The 25,135-nt window shown below is 34.6% G+C and overlaps 1 protein-coding gene across 3 annotated transcripts in view; it reads right to left on the bottom strand.

Moving 5' to 3' along the window:
• Nucleotides 1–25,135, bottom strand: part of kat80 (katanin p80) — a 122,707-nt gene that overhangs the window by 76,401 nt on the left and 21,171 nt on the right. For 2 of the 3 annotated variants that reach the window (XM_081757630.1, XM_081757634.1), the window contains exons 3-9: nucleotides 20,400–20,618; nucleotides 18,480–18,605; nucleotides 17,603–17,790; nucleotides 13,236–13,386; nucleotides 8,559–8,728; nucleotides 2,922–3,043; nucleotides 1,993–2,043 (exon numbers count right to left, since the gene is read on the bottom strand). In XM_081757630.1, the coding sequence (XP_081613756.1) occupies nucleotides 1,993–2,043; nucleotides 2,922–3,043; nucleotides 8,559–8,728; nucleotides 13,236–13,386; nucleotides 17,603–17,790; nucleotides 18,480–18,605; nucleotides 20,400–20,618 (1,027 nt within the window). The remainder of the gene's footprint in view (nucleotides 1–1,992; nucleotides 2,044–2,921; nucleotides 3,044–8,558; nucleotides 8,729–13,235; nucleotides 13,387–17,602; nucleotides 17,791–18,479; nucleotides 18,606–20,399; nucleotides 20,619–25,135) is intronic. The other variant, XM_081757636.1, reaches the window with a different exon arrangement.

The following is a 25,135-nucleotide window of genomic DNA, read 5'->3' as shown; positions in this document are numbered from 1 at the left end:
AACTAGAAACATAACTTTCTTGATAATGTTAGACCTTTTAAACTGTACTTGCTGGATAAATTCCACTGCCTACATTGTAGTGTTCTTCCAGAGATCAGTACGGAAATGTAAGGAAAATGTAGGCAGTCGAAATCATAGACATTATATTTCACAATTTGAAACACACAATGTGAAATTTACTTAAAAATATGCTTTTCTTGTGCATTATTTCAAATTATTTACTATGATCTGATTAGTATCGAATATGAACAGTTTTACATTTCACAAAAAAATACTGGCATAAATAACTGAAATCTAATATTACCGTAACTCTTCTATTTTCCCCCATATTAATAAACTATAAAATGCTCTACACATCTATGTTGAGAAAAGGAGAAATTAACAGATAATTTTTGTATCAAACCTTGTATATGTGTATGTACGACAGGATATCGAAAATTTAATTATCCCCCAGAAGTTATTAGGTGATTTTGATGTAACTTGGCCTGTGTAGACATCAGACCCTACATATACAATTTAGTAAAAATTATTATGTATGTCATTTACTTTCTTTACAGGTGGCGCTAGTTGACAGTAAGGTGTACGATGGAGATGACAGAGATTCGTAGCGTGATTAAGTTTCTGCATTTCAAGGATTACAGTTCCCGGCAAATTCATGATAAAATGAGTTTGTATCTGGTAGTGCTTGCTCATCTTACAGCACTGTCGTGAGGCAGAAGATGCATTTCCAAACAGCTTACATATTCCTTACATATGAGCCAAGACCTGAAAGTGCATCAGTCACGGACGACGACGTCACAATGAGGAAACTCAAAGAGCTGATCCTGGAAGACTAATGAATAAACAACTATAACATCATGCTGCAAAGCGGAATCAGTTAAGGTAGTGTGTGGAAAATAATTAATGAAGAATTGCACATGTCTAAGATGTCAGCACGTTGGATTTCATGTCTACTGACTCCTCCTCAAAGACAAACAAGATGTGACTTATCGACTTACTTATTGAATCTCTTAGAGCAAGAAGAAGACGAGCATTTAAGTAATAATAATAATAATAATAAAATAATACTGAACATGAACGTCCTTTGCTGTTTATTACTAGGACAACAGTCATCACCATATTTAAATTTGAGTATTAATATTTGTGTAACCGCATATTGGTTGGTGGCAAACTCAAATCAACTAACTGTATGGCTTATGGAAAAAAATCAAAAAATAAATAAATTCGTTAAATGTAAACAATCTGAGGATTAAACATAATTTAACCTACAGTGGAATTAGATATGTATAAAGTGAGTCGAAAGCTCAGGCACAATAACACAAGAAGTTTCCAGCACAAACTGCAAGGAAGGATTGTAATTTACCAGTAGGAGTATATTTCTTCCCCTTTCTGAAAGTTCTGATGAAAGTGACAAATTAGAAAAAGCTTTGAGTTTAACGTCCAACGATTATGACCTTTTAAACTAAGGGAAACAACAATTAAAGCAAATGAGTGATGATGGGATGAAAATGTGGAAGGAAACGGGAGTACCCGGAAAAAAATGCACTACAAACTTAACCAGGGATCGAACCAGGGACTCCATGCATCAGAGGAAAGCGCTCTACCAATGAGCTATCGTGCGCAGTGACAAATTAGAAAACGTAACGTAAGTTACAAGCAACGAAGTTATCACACAGAACACAACACAGGTGAGTTTACAACGTTTCCCAAGATGAAGTGAGGGTTGTAATGATTCTTAACATGATTTAACAAAAAATGTATCAAAATAGACAAACTTCTCTTACCTTCTGCAGTATGAAGCCTTGAAAGTGTTCCACCAAGCCAAGAAACAGGTGTAATAGCATTCACACTTTATATAGTCCTAAAAACAGTCTTGTGCAAGCATTTGTATACTTTCTATCTAACTACAAGTCTGCGCTCCTTCACCAACTAGCCGATTAGCATTGATGTTAGTAAGGTTAAGGATTTCTGATATAGAAAGACAACACTTACCCGTTTCAGGTGGTGCAAGGAAAGGATCAGAAGGAGGTGGTGTACGGGTAACTGGAAAAACAACAAAGAAATAATGCTGGACACGAAACCATACATTTAAAAATATATCATGCAGCACGAAAAAACGAATCATGCAATTCAAGAAAGTATTAATTAAAATGTGCATAAAAAGCAAGTGAAAAAAAATCTCGCAAGTAGAGCGTATTGCAAGAATTGCATATATATTATCTGTCTACTGTAAAGGAATCAATGAGTTTTAAACACACCAATGTTTCCAATTCTTAAGGGATCTGGATACATACTCACTTCTCACTACATTAAAACGTATAGAGTTCAGTTATCAACAACAATTTATGTTACTACTTTTTTTTTTTTCACCTTACGTGTATTTTCTTCTAACATTTTTCTTTACATGGTACTTCTTTAAAATATTAAATTCAATAATGGTTACTAATTAAACATACGTTAAATGAATATGGAAGTTGAAACGTTTATCTATATTTCAGGAATTTCTCAGAATTATGCTTAATCAGCATAAGTTCTTGAATTTCTTTATTTCGTTCATGGATAAGAGTCTAGTTTGTGGCTGTACTATTCAGTGCTTGCTTGTAAAGCGAAAGAAAACTACAGAAATCAGTAAAGACTGTTTGTATTTAGGGCTGAAAGGAAACCGATCAATCAAAAATAAGTATACTACAGTTCACTCTACGCTGCTATGTGTGAGTAACTTCATCTCACATTTATTGTAATAGAATATACAAACATAAGGCTTCTGCATACAATTTAGAAACATTACCATGCACAATATGGAGCTGGTAAACACTGAGTTCAACGAAATCACGAACCTTAAACAATCTTAAAACTTTGAATTACATAAATTAGGCCAGTAACATGTAAATGACGTATAATATATTTATAAATATACTTACGCGCTCTTTTCGGTTGAAAAATAGCTTGATAATCGTTTACATCCTTAATATCCGCTAACGATTGAGATTCGTCTTCTGGATCTGTTCCTGAACGATCCGACTCCTCAATTTTCACATCCAACCTAGGAAAATAAGATATATATTTAAATGAAGTAATTGATGTTCGAATGATGAATATACTTACATGTCCAAAATCAAAGTGATAATTGTAAAATCAAAGGTGCTAATAGACGAAAGCATGCAACGACATTCCAGGAACGCGTCACAAAATACAACAATGTACCAAAGCAGAAAGAGAACCGAACATACGGAAATCATATAAATGAAAGACACGATATAGATCGAAACTTGTAGTAATGCATGTGCTAAGATGGCGATCGTAAAGGTGAGTAGAATTCAGATGTTCTTGGTAGCCTTGTACATCCGCAAATAGAGAATGTGATCTCGTAAAACAGTAACATGCTATCAATCAGTGCTGATCAACGTTACTACACAACTTGTATATTTTCACTGATGTAGTGATGTAGTATGAGCTTTACTCCTTTTCTCCTTAACCTTCAGGTTAGTAGGCAATAGGATTGTTATAAATGCTCTCCTTCATTTCGACTTTATTTCTTTATCTAAATTATTTTTCCGCCTTATATAATTCTCGATTTCTTCTAGAGATATTATGCCCTCTCTTTCTTCTTCTTGGATCGGATCGTGCACTTGGCACGATTAGCCACCAACTTTACTAAAAAAATATGCTCTATTTATCTAACAATTTTGTAAGTTTACCACAAGTCTAGTTTCGGACGGAACCTCTAAACTAGAATTTTATTTTTCCAATCCAATACAGCTTTTAATGAATGCAAAACCCGGTATCATGTTAGTCTTGAGGTTTTTACCACATACACGAGAGTGTCAAATATTTTACTTAGAATATTTAGAGTTAGAAGTTGGTGCTTATTAACTAAATATTTCTCATTTCGCAGTAATTTAGCAGAGGGATATTTGTCTTTTATGTTATTCCAAATTAACAAATTTAGTTGTCTTTTCATATTGAGAAACAGACAAAATCATCGAATGTATTTATTTCTCCTGAAACTGATTCTAGTCACGCAGATGCTTAAGTGTTAACAATCACTGACTTCTAACAGTTTCTTTCTTTCTAATAAATTTTATAATTCATTACACTAAACTAATTTTCTTATAGGCTTATGAGGAGTTATACAACAACCTCGAAACAGAAGAGGGAGAAAAGATCATGTACAAGGTAAGAGAGAAGTAAAAGAAAGATACTTCGCATATGCACTGCATCAAGGATGAAGATAACGAGGTTTTGACAAGTGATGAGAAAATAAAAAAACTGGAGTATTTCCAGAAACTTCTCAATGGGGAAAACCCAAGGGAAAATTTGCGAAAATCTACTCATGAATCAGGGACTGGTTCAGCCTGTGCCCATGGTAGAGACAGAAAATGCCAGCCTCAGAATTGGATAATATCCCTATCGAAGTATGGAAAAGTTTGGTTAAAGAAAGAATGCAGTGGTTTACTTGACTTTTTAACAAAATACTGGAAACGAAAAATATGCCAAAAGAATGGAAACTTCTACGTTGTGCTGGACAAAAATGGAGATGTGCAAGAGTGTAGCAACTATAAAGGAGTAACACTTACGAGTCATGAAATGAAGCTCTGGGAGAGAGTGACAGAAGCAAGATTGAGGGGAGAAACCAAAATTACAAAGAATCGATTTGGTTTTATCCCAGGACGATCGACAACGGTTGTAATATTTGCATTTAGGATGCTAATGGCAGGTACAGAGAATACCAGAATGACCCCCATATAGTTTTTACCGACCTAGAGAAAGAGTATGACAGAGTACCACGGGATATTATTTCGTGGGCACTGAAGAAGACGTGTGTTCCGAACAATATATTTGTGTAATTTACGATATATATATGATAGATGTAGGACAGGAGTGAAGAGCGCCTATGGAATAATTGAAGAGTTCACAGTTAAAGTGGGACTTCATCAGGGATCTAGTCTTAGTCCAAACTTTTCTGCAAATGTGATGGACGAGCTTATAAAGGATATTCAAGAGTTAGCACTTTAGAATATGCTATTTGCAAACGACATCGTTCTGGTAAGTGAGACAAGGCAGCACTGCAAGAGAAGTTAGACATCTGGAGAGGAACAGTGGAAAGCAATGAGCTTAGAATTAGTGAAACCGACACAAAATATTTACATTATCCTTTCAAGAAAAATGTAATCGATAATACAAAAATACAACTGCACAAAGAAGTGGTAATAATGAGGTAATTCAAGTACTTGTTATCAATACTGCAGGAATAGAAGATGTAAACAGCAGAATTAGCAACGGCTGGACAAACTGGAGAGAAGCAGTAGGAGTGCTGTGTACGGTATTAATACGCCTTAGCCTACGGTCACAGTGCACCCGATATTTTTACTCTGGCGATTACGGCCGACTACGTCTGCCGACTGCTTGGTCACACTGCAACCGATCTGTCGTCAGTCTGTCTTCTTGTGGGATACAGTATGGAGGAGGAATCGCTGCTATTAGAAAATCCTGTATTAAAAATATTAATTTTAGAGGAAGATAGGAGTGATTATGTAAATACTATTTTTCAAGAAAGAGAGAAATATGGCGAGTTTCACACGCTATTTCCAAAGTTGGTGGAGCAACTACAGAAGTTTTTCAGTACTTCAGAATGGAACAGGATACATTTTGGCACATCTTACAGAAGATCCAAGGAAGCATAGAGAAGCAAAGTAATTTTCAAAAATGTATATCAGCAGAAGAACGGCTTGATGTAACATGTAAATGGGAGTCTCAATATTTGCGATGAGTTGTAAACCATCCGCTAGTCTGGCATAGTCTGACGACAAAAACAAAATAATTTGTTTCTGATCGGTAGAAGTCGGCCGTAGTCACCAGATCATGTCGGTGCCAGTCTGACCACGTACGTTTCTCTCAATGCATTTATTTCACCGATGTCGTCAGAATATGTCAGAGTAAAAAGTCGGTGAAAGTCGGATCCGCTGTGACCATAGGCTTAAAGGAAAAGTTTACAAAACCGTAGTGAGACCTGCCATACTATGTTTGACAACGAAGAATAGGGAGGAACAGAAGTTGCATATTGCAAAGAAGAAGATACTGTGGTGGATGTATGGAGTGACGCGAAAGGACAGAACTAAGAATAAAGTGATCTAGGAAACATAAAGGTTAGACCAGTAGTGGACAAACTGCAAGAAAGCAGACGGAGATTGTTTGGGCATGTAAGAAGAAGACGTTCGGAATATGTACCCCATCGAATGGATGCTATAAAACTGAATGAGAAACGAGCGCGAGGTCAGCTAAAAAAAGAAACGGGGAGCAAATATTAAGAATGATATGAATGGAGTTTGGTGTCAGAGTGAATATGACACACGACAAAATCAAGTGGAGGGAAGTGATTCGAAAAGCCAACCCCAGCTAACTGGGAGCTAAAAGGTTGAAGAGAAGAAACAGAAACGTTCCCTTACGAAATTTCGAGTCATACCTTGTATAGAATTACCGCCATATTTTGGAAAAATGTTTAAATCCCTTATACAAGTTTACTAGAATCTTAGACTGGATTTGAGAAAATATTTTCGTTTCAATTGAATTGTATATCATTTTCACTCACTGGTCGAAAACAGGAGGTACTGTTGTTCACTGTATTACTCGTGAATATGCTGATTTCCGGTTGGGAAGCTCTTAAACCTGACCACGAAACTTTACTCGAACAACCTGACTGACTGTTGTTATGACTGAAAGTATTACCATTATTAGCATTACTCTGCACCTTACTAGTGTCAGTCCAATAAACAAAATTTACACAATATTGTTCTACAGGAAAATACGGAGTAAAGTTACATTGTTCATTGGCCTGAGTATTACTAGCAAGTGTGCTGCAATAATTGTAGTAATATAATCTCTATAACTAGTTCAATTGGAACTTCAAGTAACATTTCAACTTCAGAATGTCTAAAGCACAAACTACATCCACATTGCCTTTTCCAACTGTCAACGTTGTTACTTTTTTTTTAATCTCAACTAAACCCTTCGACTTTCTGCTCTACTTCACTCAAACGCTTCCCCCCCCCCCTCAAGTACACAAATGATTATTCCTTTCAGTGTTCTCCTCAATTTGCTTATTACGATCCCTATTTTCATTTTCTAATGAATTCACACGTGCATTTAACTTACCCGTATTAGATTCATTTTTCCTACTATAATTTTCTAAGTCACTAAGCGAACAATTAAAATCTCCTATTTGTGAGACTTCTGTACATTTTTATTTCAGAGTTTCTACTTCCTCTTGTACATTTTCTACAGGGTGGCGCATAATTAAGCATATAGTAATTTCAAACACTGCGGTAAAGAAACTACAACACAGCCTGAACATATACACATTACTCTAATACCTTTCCTTACACAAATTTTAATCACTTTTTCTCCATGGCATGGTTCACCAATGCACTACCCAAATCGATACATGTCTGAAGACGAAGAGGAACGTTATTACAAGCAGCTTGAGAGACCCGTACTGGTAACCTATGGAACTCTTCTGTGATAGCTTCCCGTAGATTGTCCATATTGCGTATGTGATTTTGATACACTTTGTTCTTTAAAATACCGCATAAGAAAAAGTCAGGTCACTTCAAATCGGGAGATCGAGCTTGCCACTCCACAGACCCACGTCGACTGATCCAAGATTCGGGATAGACTGTTTCGTTCAGCCCCCATCATCCTGTCTGGCACACACTACCAGTTCTAAGTTCAGTAACCGTTATCTCCACTTTCACGCTACACAGTGTTGCCATATTGAAACTTTTTGTCCAGAATTACAAATACTACAGTCAGTCAAACATCATATACATAATTATGGGCCACTCTGTATATCCTTTGGAATTCAGGCTCTAATTGAAAAGTACTTATTTCATCTTGTAACTCAGTTACCTTTCTATCCAAATTAAACTACTTATGGTTTAACAACTTATGGTTTAATTCTTGACTGACAGTCTAGAATTTGTGTTAATACCGATTATTCTGTTTTAATAAATACTTCATTCAATTTTTGTAATAGAATTATAAACTAGACCTTTGAATCTGAATTTGCTGTTAATAATGTTTGGTTTGGCGGTTAACATTTTTTAAAATAATTTTTCTGAACACTCGAAACAGAGAGTAACGGTCAGAATATATTAAAAATACAAACGCAGACAAAAACATTAATAAATAAGGATTTTTATAATTGTAGAGAAAAACTGAACCTACAAAGTCAGATTAATGATAATTTCTTTTGCATATATTATAATGTTACACCGAGGCCCTTTAATACTATAACGTTATATATTTAGTTTACTATAGAGTCATATAGAATTATTTTTCATACTAAATTCGTAATTTACTAATTGCCTTATAACAATACGCAACTTACTTCACTCTACGAGTAACCACCTTAATATTAGAGGTGTTACTGTCCATTACGATCACTGAACTTAAAGTGATGAGGAAAATATGAAAATTAAGTTGTTCACATATTATTACAACAAAACCATCCAGGAAAAACAAGTACAAAACAAAAACAGAAACAAGACAAAAGAACTTACCCTCCTTTAGTTCCGTTTGGTGGTTTTCCCTTAATGAAACTTTTCCTTACAGTGTGTCCCGCTTCAAAGTTTGACATATTTTCTTGCATAGGGTAACCAATGAATGGCTGAACTCTTTTTAAGTCCACAACAAATAACATGACATTAGTCATGTGAAATGAGGCACCGATCTGAAAGCAGTCAATACCCCGAATATAAGTCGTTAATAGCAAACAAATAGTCTTTGATTAAACAATAAATTGATGTGACGGTGGCGAATATTTTATATATATATATATATATATGCTTGCTTGATTTCACTCTATTGGCCAATATGAATGTGTTTCTTATCTTATTCTGGATTCTGTATATATATTTTAATTTCGTAGAAATAAATGGTACCTGCATCAGATAATTGTCCCAAATGTAAACAGCCAGTTTATGGGAGACAGAAAAACTATGAAATACATTATTTGTTTAAGTAAAACCCATCTTACATGTCTAGGACATTTAAGTAAAGCCGTAAACGCCTTTCACTTAGTGACTATAAATGTGATATTTGTATAAAGAAGTCGAATATTATTTTACCTGCTTAGGAGCCGGTTGTAATGCAATTTTTTTGACAATCTTGTCTGATGGCCAAAATAATGAATAGAGAAGGGTTAGCGAACCAAGTCGTAATAGCAACTAGTTAACTGTTGATTCAGTCTTTCTCTAAATTAATAACTATTTGAATAAGTTTGGTCGTGTACTGCTACAGGAACTTCTAAGTGTTAGGGCTGAAATGAGAATATTATATTGGCATGACTGATAGTTGGGAAAAATACATCAATCGTAGCAGTGATTTTTTTTTTTTTTTTTAATTTTGCCCCTGAAAGTTGATGTTGAAACTATGCCTGATATCAACAATCAGAACAATACCCTAGTTTAGTTGGTAATAATGAACCTATTGATAATGCACCTTTGAACCAGAATTCTGAGCCTTGGTCTCAGGTGGTTTCAAGAAATAATAAAACAGATTTTTAAATGTGTAGTTCACAGATCGCGAAGTTCAAGCTCTAAAAAAGAACAAAGAAAACATGTTGTTTGCTGTGAAATTAGTAATTCCGAATCAGTATCAAAATTGAGGAGAAAAGCGTTACTTGTAACTAGGTTCACTCTATCAGTTACGACTGATGTAGCTGAAGTCATTGTAAAACAACTAAACGTTGTGAGGTTGTGAGTGTAGTCTGTACCAAACTACAAACCAAATATAGCTTTTACTTATCAATTCATGTTGAGGTGAAAGGAATTGATTTTCCCACAATAAACAATCCTGCAGTGGTATTCTTATATATATATATATATATATATATATATATATATATATATATATATATTGACAAATTACGCAATCATGTGTAACTTACTGATAGTACTGATTTTCACGATAAGCATGATTAGTCTTAGGACATGGGTGGACTTCGAACTAAGTGACTTTTTTCTTCTGTTGCTTATTGTAGTTATGATGTAATAACTGTTGCTGAAACTTTAGTCAGATATTCACAAAGATTGTAGTTATTATTTTGATACTTACGTAGTATGCTTTAGAGCAGATAGACAACAGTGATAAGACGTGTACTAAGGCCGGTGGCTCTCTGCTGGCGGTACAAAATCACTTTGTTTATCGAAGTTAGTATTTAAAAGAAATATATGAAGAATTATCCTAATTATTTTGCTTGTAAGTTGAATTTTCTGAATTTTGATATATTGATGATACGAGACTTTAATATCTCTAAAACTGACTAGATCAAGAATGAACCACTTCCTGAAATGTACTACTGTTCCAAAATAAAATTTCAAACTCTCTCAAATTTTCTGGATAATACAAATTTAAGTGTAGATTCATCAGCTTCTGATAGGGATTTCGTAATATCTGATGTCAATATTTTTTTTTTTTTAACAAAAATTGTGAATATACGGCATCTCCTGATATATATATAATCATTCTACTCAAATCGAGCTTTTTCTTTGTAAGAGTTATAAATTATACGAAGTTCTTGAACATTTTAAATTGGCTAAAACGGATTACTATTCTCTACTTCTTAAAAGAGACTGGTGTAATTTTTATTAGGTAGTGATAATACAGTCGCTCATAAAGTAGAGGAAGTCTTAATATCAACTATGAACAATTGTATTCCAGTATCAAGATCTAGAAAATCTAAATATTTCTTACGGTACTCTAAAAAAAAACTTATTTCTTTATTAAAAGCAAAGAATTCTGTTCACAAGAAATACAAAATTACTCACAATACATACAAAATTATGATATTTACACTGTTTTTTCATGTCACAGAGCTTTTAAATTACAAATAGAACAACACCAATGCATTCATTACAGCAGAGTTTAGAGTTGAAAATTACCTGAGCATCTCTCCTGATAAATTTTGGATATAATAATTGCAAGAATCTGGAATAATTAAAGATAACTTAATGATACCTGGTAATCATTTATTAGCTGACTCTTTCGCGGAGTATTTTGCATCAGTTTTTCAGGTGTTTCCTGATGAGAATGTAGTTCTTCTACTATCTAACATTTCTTTTTAACTGTAAAACCACCTACACTCTACAGGTGTGATTTCGACTCTACAGGTATAGAGGCAATTAAAATACTAAAGGTTAAATTAGCTGGTGGGTATTGATGTTACTCCGGCTTTTATCATAAAGCGAACAGCTGATATTGTTGCTGTACTGGCTTCTTTGTTCAATTGGAGTCTTAATGTTAGCAGTTATTCGGACACCTGGAAGATTGTTGTCATTACTTTGATTCCTAAAATTAAGGGTAATTCTATTAACGATTTTACACCAATATTTGTTATTAATTGTCATTCCAAAGATTTTTGAAAAAATATAAATATGTGTATAATCAGACGCATGTGGAAAGTTAGATTAACCAACACGGTTTTATGAGTGGCAAATGTATAGTTACTTATCTGTCCAGTTTGATGCACAGTACATAGTTTGTAATAGTGGTCAAACATGAAATTTACCTTCGTTTTCCTAAAGCCAAGGGTAACCTGCCTCATCACTTGCGGTTGAAGAATTGTTTAAATTTGATTTACCTGTTTGTATTATTAATTGGTTTGTTTCTTATTTGACTAACAGGAAATTTGTGGTTAAATATAACGATAGTTTTCCTTCTGTTTTTAATATTACATCCAGAGTACCTCAGGGCTCTAATTTGGGACCCTTGTTGTTTCTATTGTTCATGACTGACATATCTGAGGAAATAAATATTTACTACATTCCTTCGGCACACCTGTGGCCACTGACTATTTGTGTCAATACACATACTCTATTATTATTATTATTATTATTATTATTATTATTATTATTATTATTATTATTATTATACAAAATCCGTGATCATATTCCCATATACATCATTTTTATTGTAATCGTGAAAGTGAAGAATATTGAAACAGAAGGCATATTACATTCATGAGGAATCAAATTCTTTTGTTTCCTCTCTGACAATTCCACACAATTATTAACCCCTTTTACGATTTTATGGCACAATTTGTACCATACGGGTGTTTTCTGGAACTTTGCGTTATAACTCTCTTATTTGAGCTTTCTCGTCCTTTTATTTATTTATTTATTTAAGTCTAGAGGCATTGTAGAACACTTTACGTATGGTTTCACACCTTCCTGCGTCGAGACATAGAAGGTGATGACGTCAAACAAAAAAAAATATATTTTCTTTTGTTTCTCTCCTATTTTCATTATTTTTTGGCGGGCTTACTTTTGCACCTAGAACATTGAAATTTTGGACAAACATTCACTCCACCGAGTAGTATTTATCAGATTTTTTTCAGATCTCTGCGTTAACACAGGGAGTGCCCAGAGAGGCAACAAGTTTTAAAAAGGGATATTTTAACCGAAAAATCCCTTTCTTTACGATTTTCAACTCTCAGAAACATGATGGAGACATGTAAATGGTACCGTCTGAAAGGCAGTTCTATTCTGAAGAGAATGATGGACGAACTATGATTCTAGGATGAATGTGGATGTCTCAGGAAATTTTTTACCTGAGATCAGGGTCTTTTAGGGTAATCTGGGGGCATTGTGGGGATTATTGATAAATATTTTCCCGCCCTTACTATTCAAGGTAGAAGCTTGAAATTTAGTACACATATTCAGTCCACAGAGTAGTATACATCAGATTTTTTTTTCAGATCTCTACGCTCATATAAGGCCGTTCCAGAGGTGCTCAAAGTGTGATAAAAAAAAAATCCCGGAATTTTCCCCTTTCCTCTCTCCTGGTATATGGTATAGACATGTAAGTGGTACCATTTGAAAGCCTGCTCTATTCTGAAGAGAATGAGGTATGAACCATGATCCTAGGATAAATAGTGACGATGCAGAAGCGGCTTAACTCTAAAAAATACCCGAAAAACTCAAGTTCTTAAAAGGATTAAAATAGCTCTTTATTTGAAGTTTTCTTTATACTTTTGTTATAATTCTCACACTGCAACGAAGGATGAAGCATACAAGAACTATATACTACAAAAGATAAAGTTGAAATACGTCTGCTACCTCGTCCAAAAACTTCTACAATATATTTTAATTTACTGTTTAAGATTCATATGATCTTAACTTCGTAATTGTTTCACATACAAAGAGTGTAAAAATGCACTCTTATTTTCTTAAACTTACCAGCTGATTTTGAGCTGTAGCAATGTTCTGGACTCTTCCCCAACCAACTGGAATTGTATCATGTGTTCGAAAAGGTTCCCACCCATATATTTTAAGAACATCCTGAGATCCACTATAAAGGCACTCTCCACCAGGACTGAAATGTATACACCTGAAAAATAAAACTGCAGTCAATTTTCTGCTTTACATTCTACATTTAATAAAAAAGTCGGAACTTTCCCACTTAACAATAATATAGTGAAAAGAACACGATAATTATACTGACAAACTGAAACTGATGATATGATTTGTATTGAGCTTATGGTTGTTAGTTATAAACAATTCCTTTGGTTCATATGCCAGCCAGACTTTAACTTAAAAGAATGCTGATCAGAATTTTTTACAAGCATGTTAGGAAAATATCTCTCTCTCAAATATCGGTATCTAAATTGTGGCCAATTATTACGAACATTAAAATGATTATTGTAATCATATTTTCGATTATACTCAGAAAATATCAATGACCGGGATTACCCTGCCAAGTCCTTGTTACTGTGTGTGTAATTGAATAAATGATTATAAAAAAAAACTAAATATTGAATCTAGCCTTCGTTTCTAATCAAAATGTACCTATTAACTTAAATTTAAATTTTGATCATTTTAATAAAATGTCTGCCTCAGCAACATCTCTTCACCTTCCACTAATGCACAAAACTGTAAGAGTCACTTTCTAAATATATTTTCAGTTCGTTTTTCCAGCTTTTCATAATATATTTTCACGATTTTTCCAACTCTTCTTTTCGTTAGGTTACTCTTTTTACAGACTAAATATCAAATGCATTCAAATATGACATCTTTAACTCAATCCTACGGTTATGCTCCTTAGAGTAGCTGAGAAAAACAGTAAATGAAATATAACGATGAAGAAGAGGCAGAATAGAAAAGAGAAGACTCTAGAAAATAAATAAATAAACCACGAAGTCAGTAGTTACCCATTATAAAACCCATATAGTAAAAATATAACGAAACCTATGACATGCTCTTCTAATCCAGCTGTCTTGCGCAAGAGGTCCTGCTCTGAGCGAGACAATCTCGCCTGGTGGTCTGTGTATCCTCAGTTGTATCAGATTCAGATTTAGTAAGGCTCCCAACCGTCTCTATTTTATTTTAGAACACCCTATGAGCTGCATTGTCCCTTTTTGACCCGGGGTATTTACATGAAATATTGATATGAAACAATTTTTATAATAGAAAAGAAATGGTCATGCACACTATCCAACAAGACAAACTGACTAGAATTTAACTCTTTTCAGCACCAAGGCTATATGAGACGGTATCTTCTAGTTAAAGTATGATTCGAACCACTGCTCAAAGTCTGAATCAGTGGCAGGGAACCACGGATCCGGACACCCCCGATCCCAAATTTTGTAACTCTTTTAAAATAATATACTTGTTTTCTCTCTCTCTCTCTCTCTCTCGCTAGAGCTGCGCTCACGGGTGGTCTACCTAGTTTGGACCCTCTCCAACCTTTCACTCTTGGTCTCTTACAAAAATTTCTGGGTGCAGGTATGATACGAGACAAGAACTCTCAACGGGAATTGAACTAGCGACCACGTGCATTAGTTCTTGAGTGATACTACCAACCAGCAAAAGTAAACGAAAGAAGAGTGTGGTATCTCGAAAAAGGATTCAACTTCGACTGTTCATCGATACAACTTCTCCGTGAAGTTAACCCTAAAAACGTAAACCTTTAAAGAAATTGTATAATATACATGAGAAGAAGTGTTTATGAAAAAGAAAAAAAACAAAAAACATTTTTTTAAAGTCCTACGATTATGCGCCATAGCTAAGGGAGGCGGTAATGATAGTAATAAATGAAATGGTGAAGAAAGTGGGAAGAAACGGAAGAACTCCGAGAAAATTCACGTGCACAGCGTTTGTCTATCACAAAGTCTAATAGGCGATAGCTGGTATCGAGCCAGGGACCCCACACATTAAAGGTGAGCACTTTACCACTGAGCCACTGCGCCCCCTTCACATCATATGTATGGATTTTTTTAGGATTTTGCAAAACCGAAAAGAACTACTGCAGACATATAAGACTACAGTAAAAATTTAACGAAAAAACAAACTATGATTAAAAAAAAAAAAAAAAACTGCATCCATGGGCATAACATACGTATTTTAGGCATCTAATTTTCACAGTTTCTTTCACATCATACCAATGTGTTCTGACCTTTTACTTTAAAATATTGATACTTTCAAGTGGTTCGGACCCCTATAAACAGTAAGTTTGTCTCCCCAATCCCGTGTTGCACAAGGACGTACAACAAAAATCTGTCAATGAATTCTAGATAAGACTACAATGAATTTCTGGGAAGAATAAAATAAAACAAGAAACCACTAAAACCGTCCACTACACAAGATGTGTAGTTCGGATTGTACATATTGTTTGTGCATCCAGAAGTAAGTTGTCTATTTTAAACTGAAATTATTTTCTCCTTAATGTGATAGTGAAGTAGATGTGTGGTAGGTAACTAAATCCTTACAAAACACAAGGATAAAAGATTACTCGCACATTTTCCCGTTTCAGCTTCCATAATGAAAATGAAAGATTCCACTACATTTTAAAGGGAAGTTTTCGATAACGTTAAACGTTAAGAATAAATGCGGTTGAATTTAAATGAATCGTCATTGTCAATGTATGTCCCACTCTGCTCTGTAGATTAATAAACACGAGAAATACAAATGATTCACAATGAAATATTATGAAAAATAAAGAGTGTTGTGTGCTTTTAATAAATGTAAGCCACATTGCCTACTACGAGTTCCCCCCAAAAAGTGACAAAACAAAACTAATTTCTACATTTCTAACATCTTATTCAAGGACCACATTCAAAATTTCTTCTAACGTCTTTAATATTAAAATTTGTGACAATCGACAGAAAAATATTTACAAAAATATAACCAAATATATATTTTTTAAAAAGTGAAAGTATCAAATCTGATAAAGAAAGACTGAGTTGATTTTACTGGAAAATTTATCAAAATTGAAAATGCGCTGCTAAAGAACAAATACAAATGTTTATTAATTGTTGATTTCGGAAAATGGCTATGAAATAAACGGATTTTTTTTTAGTTTAACGTCATACGGTTATGCCCTTTATGTTCAACGAGACGAACGATTAATGAAAGTAATTTTTAAGTGCTCTTACACTGGAATTCGAACCCGGGACTATGTGCACTAAAGGCACACGCACTAGCCACTAGGCCAGCGGAAAGGGCTGGAAAATGGCTATGGGTAGCAAGAGATGCGATGTCTTGTTTTATATATATGAAACACACGGTATAATGGGGCACACGAACCAGGAGATTCATCAGTAGGTTACTGGTCACATCTCAGCTACAAGGCATAGAATATCATACCAGCATTTGCTAAATGAATTTGATTATACTAAATTATCTAATAGACAAAAACTAAATGAACAAATATTTTTATACAAACTGATTAAAGGTATATACGATAACAGTTCGTTTCTGGGACTATTAAAATTTAACACAAAAATGGCTAATACTCGACAGAGGTGCTTATTATTATATGATACACCTAGAACGGAGCATTACGGCAGTTCACCATTGATCCGAATGTGCAAAACATATAATATTATATCACAGAAATTGCCGTATTTAGATTTTAATATGTCATTTCGAACCTATTGTGAATTGTTACGACAAAATGTTTTATGAATTCCTAAAAGTATATTCACATGTTTATGTATAAGCGTATTAATTTCATGTATTTCTGCTACTGTAGCTATTTGTGTTTTAAATAGTTTGTTACAAAATTAATTGTATATATTTATCTATATTCTTATTACTTTTTTTAATTCTTTTTCTTTTAAATCTATTACAATAGTAAACTTGTAAAATATATTGTACAGGTCTTCTGTAATTGGAGAATATATTCTCTGTTGAAGACAATAAATAAATAAATATTATAGTGGACGAGTATGATTCGACACCACGGAATTATATATGGCACAGTTGGAAGATATGTGACCAAATATAGGAAAGTCGACATCAACTATGGGATTTTAATATATGAAAAATTCAAAGGTCAATAGTTGCAGCGGATGGCAGCTTGTAGTTGTACTTTGATATTACTGTGATATGGATATGAATATTAATAAACGAGTGGTTACTAGCAGCTTGGATTTGATTCTTTCAGTTTATCTTGTCAGTTGAAAACGCATACATAGAGAAATATACTCTTTGGCAATGATTTCATCTTTATCCATCATCATTTTTTTTAAACACTATTCTCTCCCTCTACAGCAGAAACATACTAATACAAAATTAATCAAACAATTCAGGTCAAGCAATATTACCTAATTGGTCCACTGTCTCCATCTGTAGTGGAAACTCGCTGGAAATTCTCCAAATCCCAAAAGTTGACAGTTCTGTCCATACTTCCAGACGCCAATAGGAACTCATGCGGATGGAATTCAACATCCATGACGGGTCCAACATGGTCTCTAAATTCTGTTAACATTCTTCCAGCTCGGATGTCCCACAACTTACATGAAAATAAAGAATGTGTATAGTTATTTGTAACTGACCTTAAAGCACACAAAATGGAAGAAGCTTAAGATGTTTAACGGGAATCATATCAGAATTGCCAAATCCAATCAAAACAAATCAGATTTTCTGACTCGCACTTTTGCCTACCATGTGTGGGAAATAATATTGTACTAAGAGCACATATTTTGAAAAATAAGATGGGAGGATTAAATTCATTTCTGAAATTGTAATTAGATCAACTGCGTGATAGAAATGAAGAAAAGCTGTAAGGAGTAAAACTAAATACATTCAAACAATAACCATTCTGATGCCTAAAAAGAAGACTAAATGTCATACATGAGTTCTATTTTACTGTGACTATTATTATTATTATTATTATTAATAATTTCCACTGTAAAAAAAATTATACTTTACGCTATAACTTATGGTCATTCTGAAATGGTAAAAAGTATGACAAATATATGTATTTTTACTGACGGATGCTGTAGGATACATATTAAGTATAAATATCCTTACCTTGTATAACCCAGAGCTACTGACATTATCTAACACTACATACGCTAACTGGCGATATAAGGCCAGGATTTTTATATGACAAATCTGTTTTCTCATTTACATCAAAATGAATTCATACCAGCGTTAAAGTTTAACAATAGAAGTGATACACATAAGACGAGCCCTTACCTTCACTAAACCATCTTCCCCAGCGGAGGCTATCCACTGTCCATCTGGACTAAACTTTAAGCTATTCACACTAAGACTGTGACCTTTGTACGTGAATATACATCCTTTTCTTCTGATATCCCACAACTGTACGGAAACAAAATGAAAAAGTATTTATTAACGTGTAAATTGTCAAAATTAGAAAAACACAATTAAAGTAATATATTATATCGATACTGTGAATTACACCAACTCACCACGCTATCTCTCTTGAAAGAACAATACTTTAGGTTGAGGATGAATATTTACCTTACAGTCTTTCTGATTGAAATGAACTACCCCATATTTAAATGCACACGCCTATTGGCTGAATAAATGCATTTTTATAAAGAAAATATGGATAAAAATCGCGGAAAATTCTCTATTACGTAAGACGAAAAAATGATTATAACAAGTCAAATAATATAAGCAGATTTATGCACATAATACTATGGACGAAGAAACTGCGGTGAAAGCTCAAGGTTTGATTCTGAGGAACAAATAAATTTTTGCACTGAAGTACTGTAAATGTGAACTGGAAACAATTTTGTTTCAAAGCTAGAGGCAAGAGAAATATTTTCGCTAAAACCCTGAACGGCTATTTTAATGCCAATCAAAGGAAGTCATCAGTTGAATTCACTCTTCTAAGTCTTTATGGAATTTCCAAAGTTAAGTATTCGAGTCTGGGTAAATCCAATAAAGATTTAGAAATCTCTTGCAGAAAATTTATTCTACTGAGGACTTCTGGTTGGCGAGAAGATATCAACCATTCAGAGTTTTATTGAAAACATATTCCCTGCCTCTGGCTCCGAAACAAAACTGTTTCTAACTCGCGCATTACGGTACTTACATACGAAGTTATGTGTGTTTTTCGTATTACTTATAATATATATATTTAAGTACATATAATTACCAATTACTTGACTGACTGATTGATTTAAATTCTCATACAGCCTGGGCCGCCACTCATTAGTTTGAAGAACTAACAAGACGAGAAAATCTACTACTAACTACTCTCTAGTATCTCACTTTGTCATACCAATTAATTCTATTTCACCACGACACATCGATGATAAGGATATTGATGATGTTACCCTTCCATATAACTACGGACAGGCAGTTATCTGGAGCGGGGCTAGGTTAGGCCTACACCCGTTCCGAGAAATACCACCACCATGCACACGCCACTCCAGTGCAATGTAACAGGACGGCTCAAATGCAATCCTGGATTCGAACTCGGAACAAAGCTTTGGCTTAACCTCGGCCGCTGACTCTCATTGCTCGTGTGCACACCACAGGCCTCTGATTTTTGGTTTGGCAACCCGATCAAATGCCAGACACGAACACGACACGCGAACCCCACTTAAATCTGTCAAATTACTAGAAATTATTGCGTTAAAAGGTAAATATTTTTTGTTAAATTTCCTTTTCACAATATTTTCCAAATGAGTGATCAACTTCAGTACACCCAAGGTCGGTGGCGTAGTCCTGTAATCTGATTCTCTTAGAAGCAAGATGTGGTGGGAAACAACATGAGCTGTGAGGGTTGATCTTGCATGACGGTCTTGTCTGTGCACCGGCCAACTACCCTGGACTTATGGTTCGGAGCCCTTCCTTCATAACCTCAGTACTGCCTAACGAGGAAAACACAAACCTAAATCTTAACTTCAGTCCTTCAATGAGAATAAGATTTAATTTGAGACACAGAATATTGTACTTTAATCGCTCAATTCGTTTAGAAGAAACAAGGAAAATTAAACTTCACAAAATTTTGTTAGACTTCTGTACATGACACTTTATATTTTTCTGAAGCTATTGTTATACTTAAACAGCTGTTTAACACACATCCATACCCATTCTCTCACTCCCTTCCCCCCTCTCATATCCTTGTACGGAACTTACCTTAATATTTGTGTCGAGAGAACCAGAAGAAAGAAAATCTCCGTAGGGATGAAAATCCACACAACGAATATTCGCTTTATGCCCAGTTAAGGTTCGAACTATTTTTGCTGCCTCTAAGTCCCAGATTTTCAAGGCTCCTGCCTGAGACCCAGCACATACCAGTTCTTCTGTGTGATTGAATCGGACACATTCAACGGGTGTCGTATGTCCCGTCAGGCTCTGTGGAAATAAACCAATCACATATCACACTAAAACGAATGCAATTGTAAACGTCAGCGTCTTGGTACGTTTTAAATAAATTTTCTTTATCAGAGATTATCAAATATCTTAGAATTTACTTAAACATAAATCCGATTTAAACTACTTACTGAGCAAAACTTATGACACTGCTGATGAAGCCAAGTAGATAATTTGCGAAAGTGTTACATGTTAATGACTTTTACAAGCAACATATTATTTTGCTCAGTGAGTAGTTTAAATCGGATTTAAGTATACTAAAGCAAAGCTTGTACAATGGAAAATATTAGTTGAACAGTTAACAGTATTGCTGTATTGTAGCGTCTGGAATTTTTGAGCATGGTTATGAAGACACCGAGAAAGGGAAGGATTTTTATAGTTGATATGATACGACGTAGTTTTGTTTTGATAAAATCATTATTCGACTTGGATACAAAGTTAAATAAGCAGAAATTATCAGCTGTTATTTTTATTGATTTATATATTTTTTTTAACAAGTACTCATTATACTGACATAATATATATTTTTATCACATAAAAATACGAGAATGTTTTCCTTAAACAAAAAGCTTCATGCGGAAACGAAACAGCATAGTGTTTGAAAGATACTCAACATCAAAAAGGCATATAACTTAATAGATAATTCTTCTACAGGGATTTGCTGCAACAATAACAGTAACACTATTGCTTATTATTACTAGTTGTTTCCTGAAGCCTTGGGGTCGCTATATTAAATCGTGACTTGTCCTATTTTGAAATAATTACATAAAAACAATGCAGTTTTAAAGTTGCAATTAAATCTACAAATTACTACAGGCTAGAGCGCAGACAGAGTCACCTATTAGTGAGACTGTGAATCATTAGACGCATTACACACAGATTGAGACATTTTTGTATTATAATAAAGACTTATGTCTATTAAATGCTTCATGGTTAAAATCAACAAACCACAATATACTACAAACCACTGTAAGATTCTGACATACGCTATTACGTATTTAACACTCGCCTGACTGAGACGAGATCAATTTTGACCCATCAATGGTTATTTATTTATTTCATCCAGTCAGCTATGCTTCTTTTAACTTAAGTACTATGCGGGAAAATATTTTTTATGCTAACATTCTTTGGCACTACACAATGCAACAATTTCATGTCTGGGTCAGTCCATATATAATCACCGAAATTAGAAAAAAATCCCCAGTCGACCATCTGGGATTTTGATGAAATTTGACACACAGATACCTACATCCTTCGTAAGAAAGACTGTATTTTTTTTATTTTCCCGTCTCTACCCATTCCTGAGAAATTGACTTAGAAGTGAGGCAGTCCGCATCGTGACTTGCTGAACACACTGATTATTAAATTTTCAATGAGCAAGAACTCGGTTACTAATTATGTTACATGAGTCAAACTTTGTCTGCGATAAATATATGCATCGTTGTAATGAAATAATATGTTGAAAGCGGCATGACCATTTTATATTCGGATATATAAAATATCAAAGTCAGCACTTTTTCTACATCATTGTTTATAAAACTCATTTTTTAACGTGTCACAGATTTCCTAGATAAAACAACAAATGCCCGTGTTTGTGTGCAGTACCTTACAGGATAGTGAACTATACGCACCAGTAATGCAGAGCTGTTTACGCTTTATTTACAGGATTTATGGGAGGTTAAAGTTGGTATCATTGTAAAAAGACGAACTTTTTGCTTATTTTCAGAACCCTATTTAACTATGTTGACAGTTGAATATGAGTGTGATATTTTGGATGAACATTTTTACTTATGTACCAAGCAACTTGTGTGAATTTCAAAACCCTGATGTATTTCCTTCCATTTTTAATCATCGCCTTTGTTAACAGGTGTCGGTTGTATTTCAGGTGTAGAACGGATACTGAAAATGGAAATAATTAGAGAGATTCTCAACAGATGGTATTGCTGGAGCCTGATTTATTACATACTTCTTAAATGCATGTAGTATGGTTACTAGATGGAATTAGTATATGATTATCACAAGAGTAGCCATTTGCATTTGTGAACCACATCAAAGAAATTGAACTTTGTAGTTTAGGTGTTAGGAATGATGACAAGTGCCACAAATTATCATTCTGCAGGAAATTAGAATTGAAGAAACTGAAAGATATTGAAGAGACAGTGTATGTTACATTACTGTGGCAATTGTGGAAGGAAGGAGGCTGTGCAAGCTATCTAGTAAGCCGTTTTGATGTTCACTTACTTGAAGGTGATGACTGTTAAATTTAAAAACTAGGTTCACACAGACCGGTTGACATTATAAACCCTACAGCTCTCCGTGAATGAGTTTTGTGACACATTGGCTCAGGAAATTGAGTCTTAGACAGCACCATTACATAGGCTTATGCTGCTATGACACCAAGGCTTATGCTGCATACCTGAGTAACATAAAAACATCACTTCAGAAAGCAGAACTAATTGTTTTACTGGATTTTGCCGAAAATTACACGTTCGTTATACAGGATGAGGTTCAGGGGTACGATTAGGAGAAATCCCAGGTAACTATGCATCCTTTTGTGATGTACTATAATGATAATGGAACCCTGCAATGTATCAATTTCTGTTGCATATCAGACAGTTTGCAGCATAGTGCTACCATTGTCTGTATATTCCTAAGGCATTTCATGACACACCTGACACAAATCCTTCAAGATAGGCAGATTGATAAGATAATTTACTTCAGTGATGGTGCTGAAACACAATATAAAAATTACAAGAACATTTACAATCTATGCCAGCATGAAACTGTCTTCGGAATCAAAGCAGAGTGGCACTATTTTGCAACATCCCACAGCAAAAGCCCATGTGATGGCGTAGGAGCAACTGCATAAAGACTGACAGCCAGAGCCAGTCTTCTGTCACCTACAAGACCAACTGTTACTGCACAAGGAATATGCAAACGGGCAGACAAAACATTAAAGGTATACACTATTTTTATGTGTCTGCTGAAGATATCTCGAGAGAAAGTGAATGCATAGAAAAGACACACAAACTTGAAGACCATTTCTGGAACTCGCACTCCCGATGCATTTATACCAACTAAGGCAAACACAGTCCTTATGAAGATAATTTCTGCAGACGAGTTTGGTAACACTGTGTATCTGGTGGAAGCAAGAGAAGAATGGAAACATAAGCTTCATAGTTGTGTATACGTTGCATGCATGTATGACAGTAGGTGGTATGTTTGTATGTCATCAAAGTATCATGTGAAAATAAAAATGTACATGCGAATTTCATGGGACCAGCTGAGTCCTCTGTGCTGTCATGGCCACTGCGGAAAGATGAAGTCTGGATACCATTCCATGATGTTATCTGTACCCTGGAAGTATCTTTATTAAAGGCAGCAGTGGACGAACATACAGACTGGATGATAATAGTTACCAAAAAGTACTAGCATGTCTTAAAAAATAAAGAAATGTATGTTGTTTTGCAAAGTGTATAAAAGTTTCCACATTTTGAAATCATCTATGTTTCACAATATGCACGTATCATTTGCTTACGTATCATATTCCACAGGTTTATTGTGTTCCTTTTCACTTTGTCTGCATGTCTTTTCTTTATTTATTTGAACGCTCAATTTCTTATTACCAATACTGAACAGTAATTTTGACCCACAGAACTGTACTATTTTGTAACAATTAATTTCTTTCTATGGCAGGTTACAGTCTTGCAATATATGTTTTCAAGTGTACAATCAGTGTAAATAATTTCATCTGGCGCACATATACTTCTTTCCTTCAATTCTCCATATCCGTTCTAATCCTAAACGACTACCGACACCTGTCAACAAAGGCCATGATTTAAAATGGAAGGAAATACATCAGGGTTTCGAAAATCACGCAAGTTGTTTGGTACATAAGTAAAAAGGATCATTCAAAATATCACACTCATATTCAACTGTCAACATAGTTAAACAGGTCTCTGATTCTATTTTTAAACAATAATACTAAATCTAGCCTCTCATAAATCCCGTAAATAAAGCGTAAACAGCTCTGCATTACTGGTGCATATACTTCACTACCCTGTAAGGTACTGCACACAAACACAGGTATTTGTTGTTTTATCTAGGAAATCTGTGACACGTTACCAGGTGTGTTAGTTGAAATTTGCCGGTTTTTTCGAGAAAGAAAATACTTAATATTCAGGGAATCTCACAATTTCTTAATGCAAAATAATGACCATTGGATTCTACACACTTTGCCCACCTTTTAGGCAAACCATGGATACCATCCCAAAAAAACTTTTTCTCTTTTGAGCCAAACCATTGGACGAGCCAATTTTCGACCTCTTCAAAATTAGCGAAGCGCTGCTCTGCAAGTGAGTGTCCCATCGAGGCGAAAAGGTGATAGTCCGACGGGGCGAGGTCTGGAGAGTACGGCGGGTGCGGTAATATTTCCCAATTAAGTGTTTTTAATGTGTCCTGCACCAGTTTAGTGGTATGAAACGCCGCGTTGTCATGTT

Source organism: Thermobia domestica, chromosome 1, assembly GCF_964235325.1.
Source record: "Thermobia domestica chromosome 1, izTheDome1.hap1.1, whole genome shotgun sequence".
Taxonomy (NCBI): domain Eukaryota; kingdom Metazoa; phylum Arthropoda; class Insecta; order Zygentoma; family Lepismatidae; genus Thermobia; species Thermobia domestica.
The sequence above is the reverse complement of the archived record's forward strand: the minus strand, read 5'-3'. Positions and strand labels throughout refer to the sequence as shown.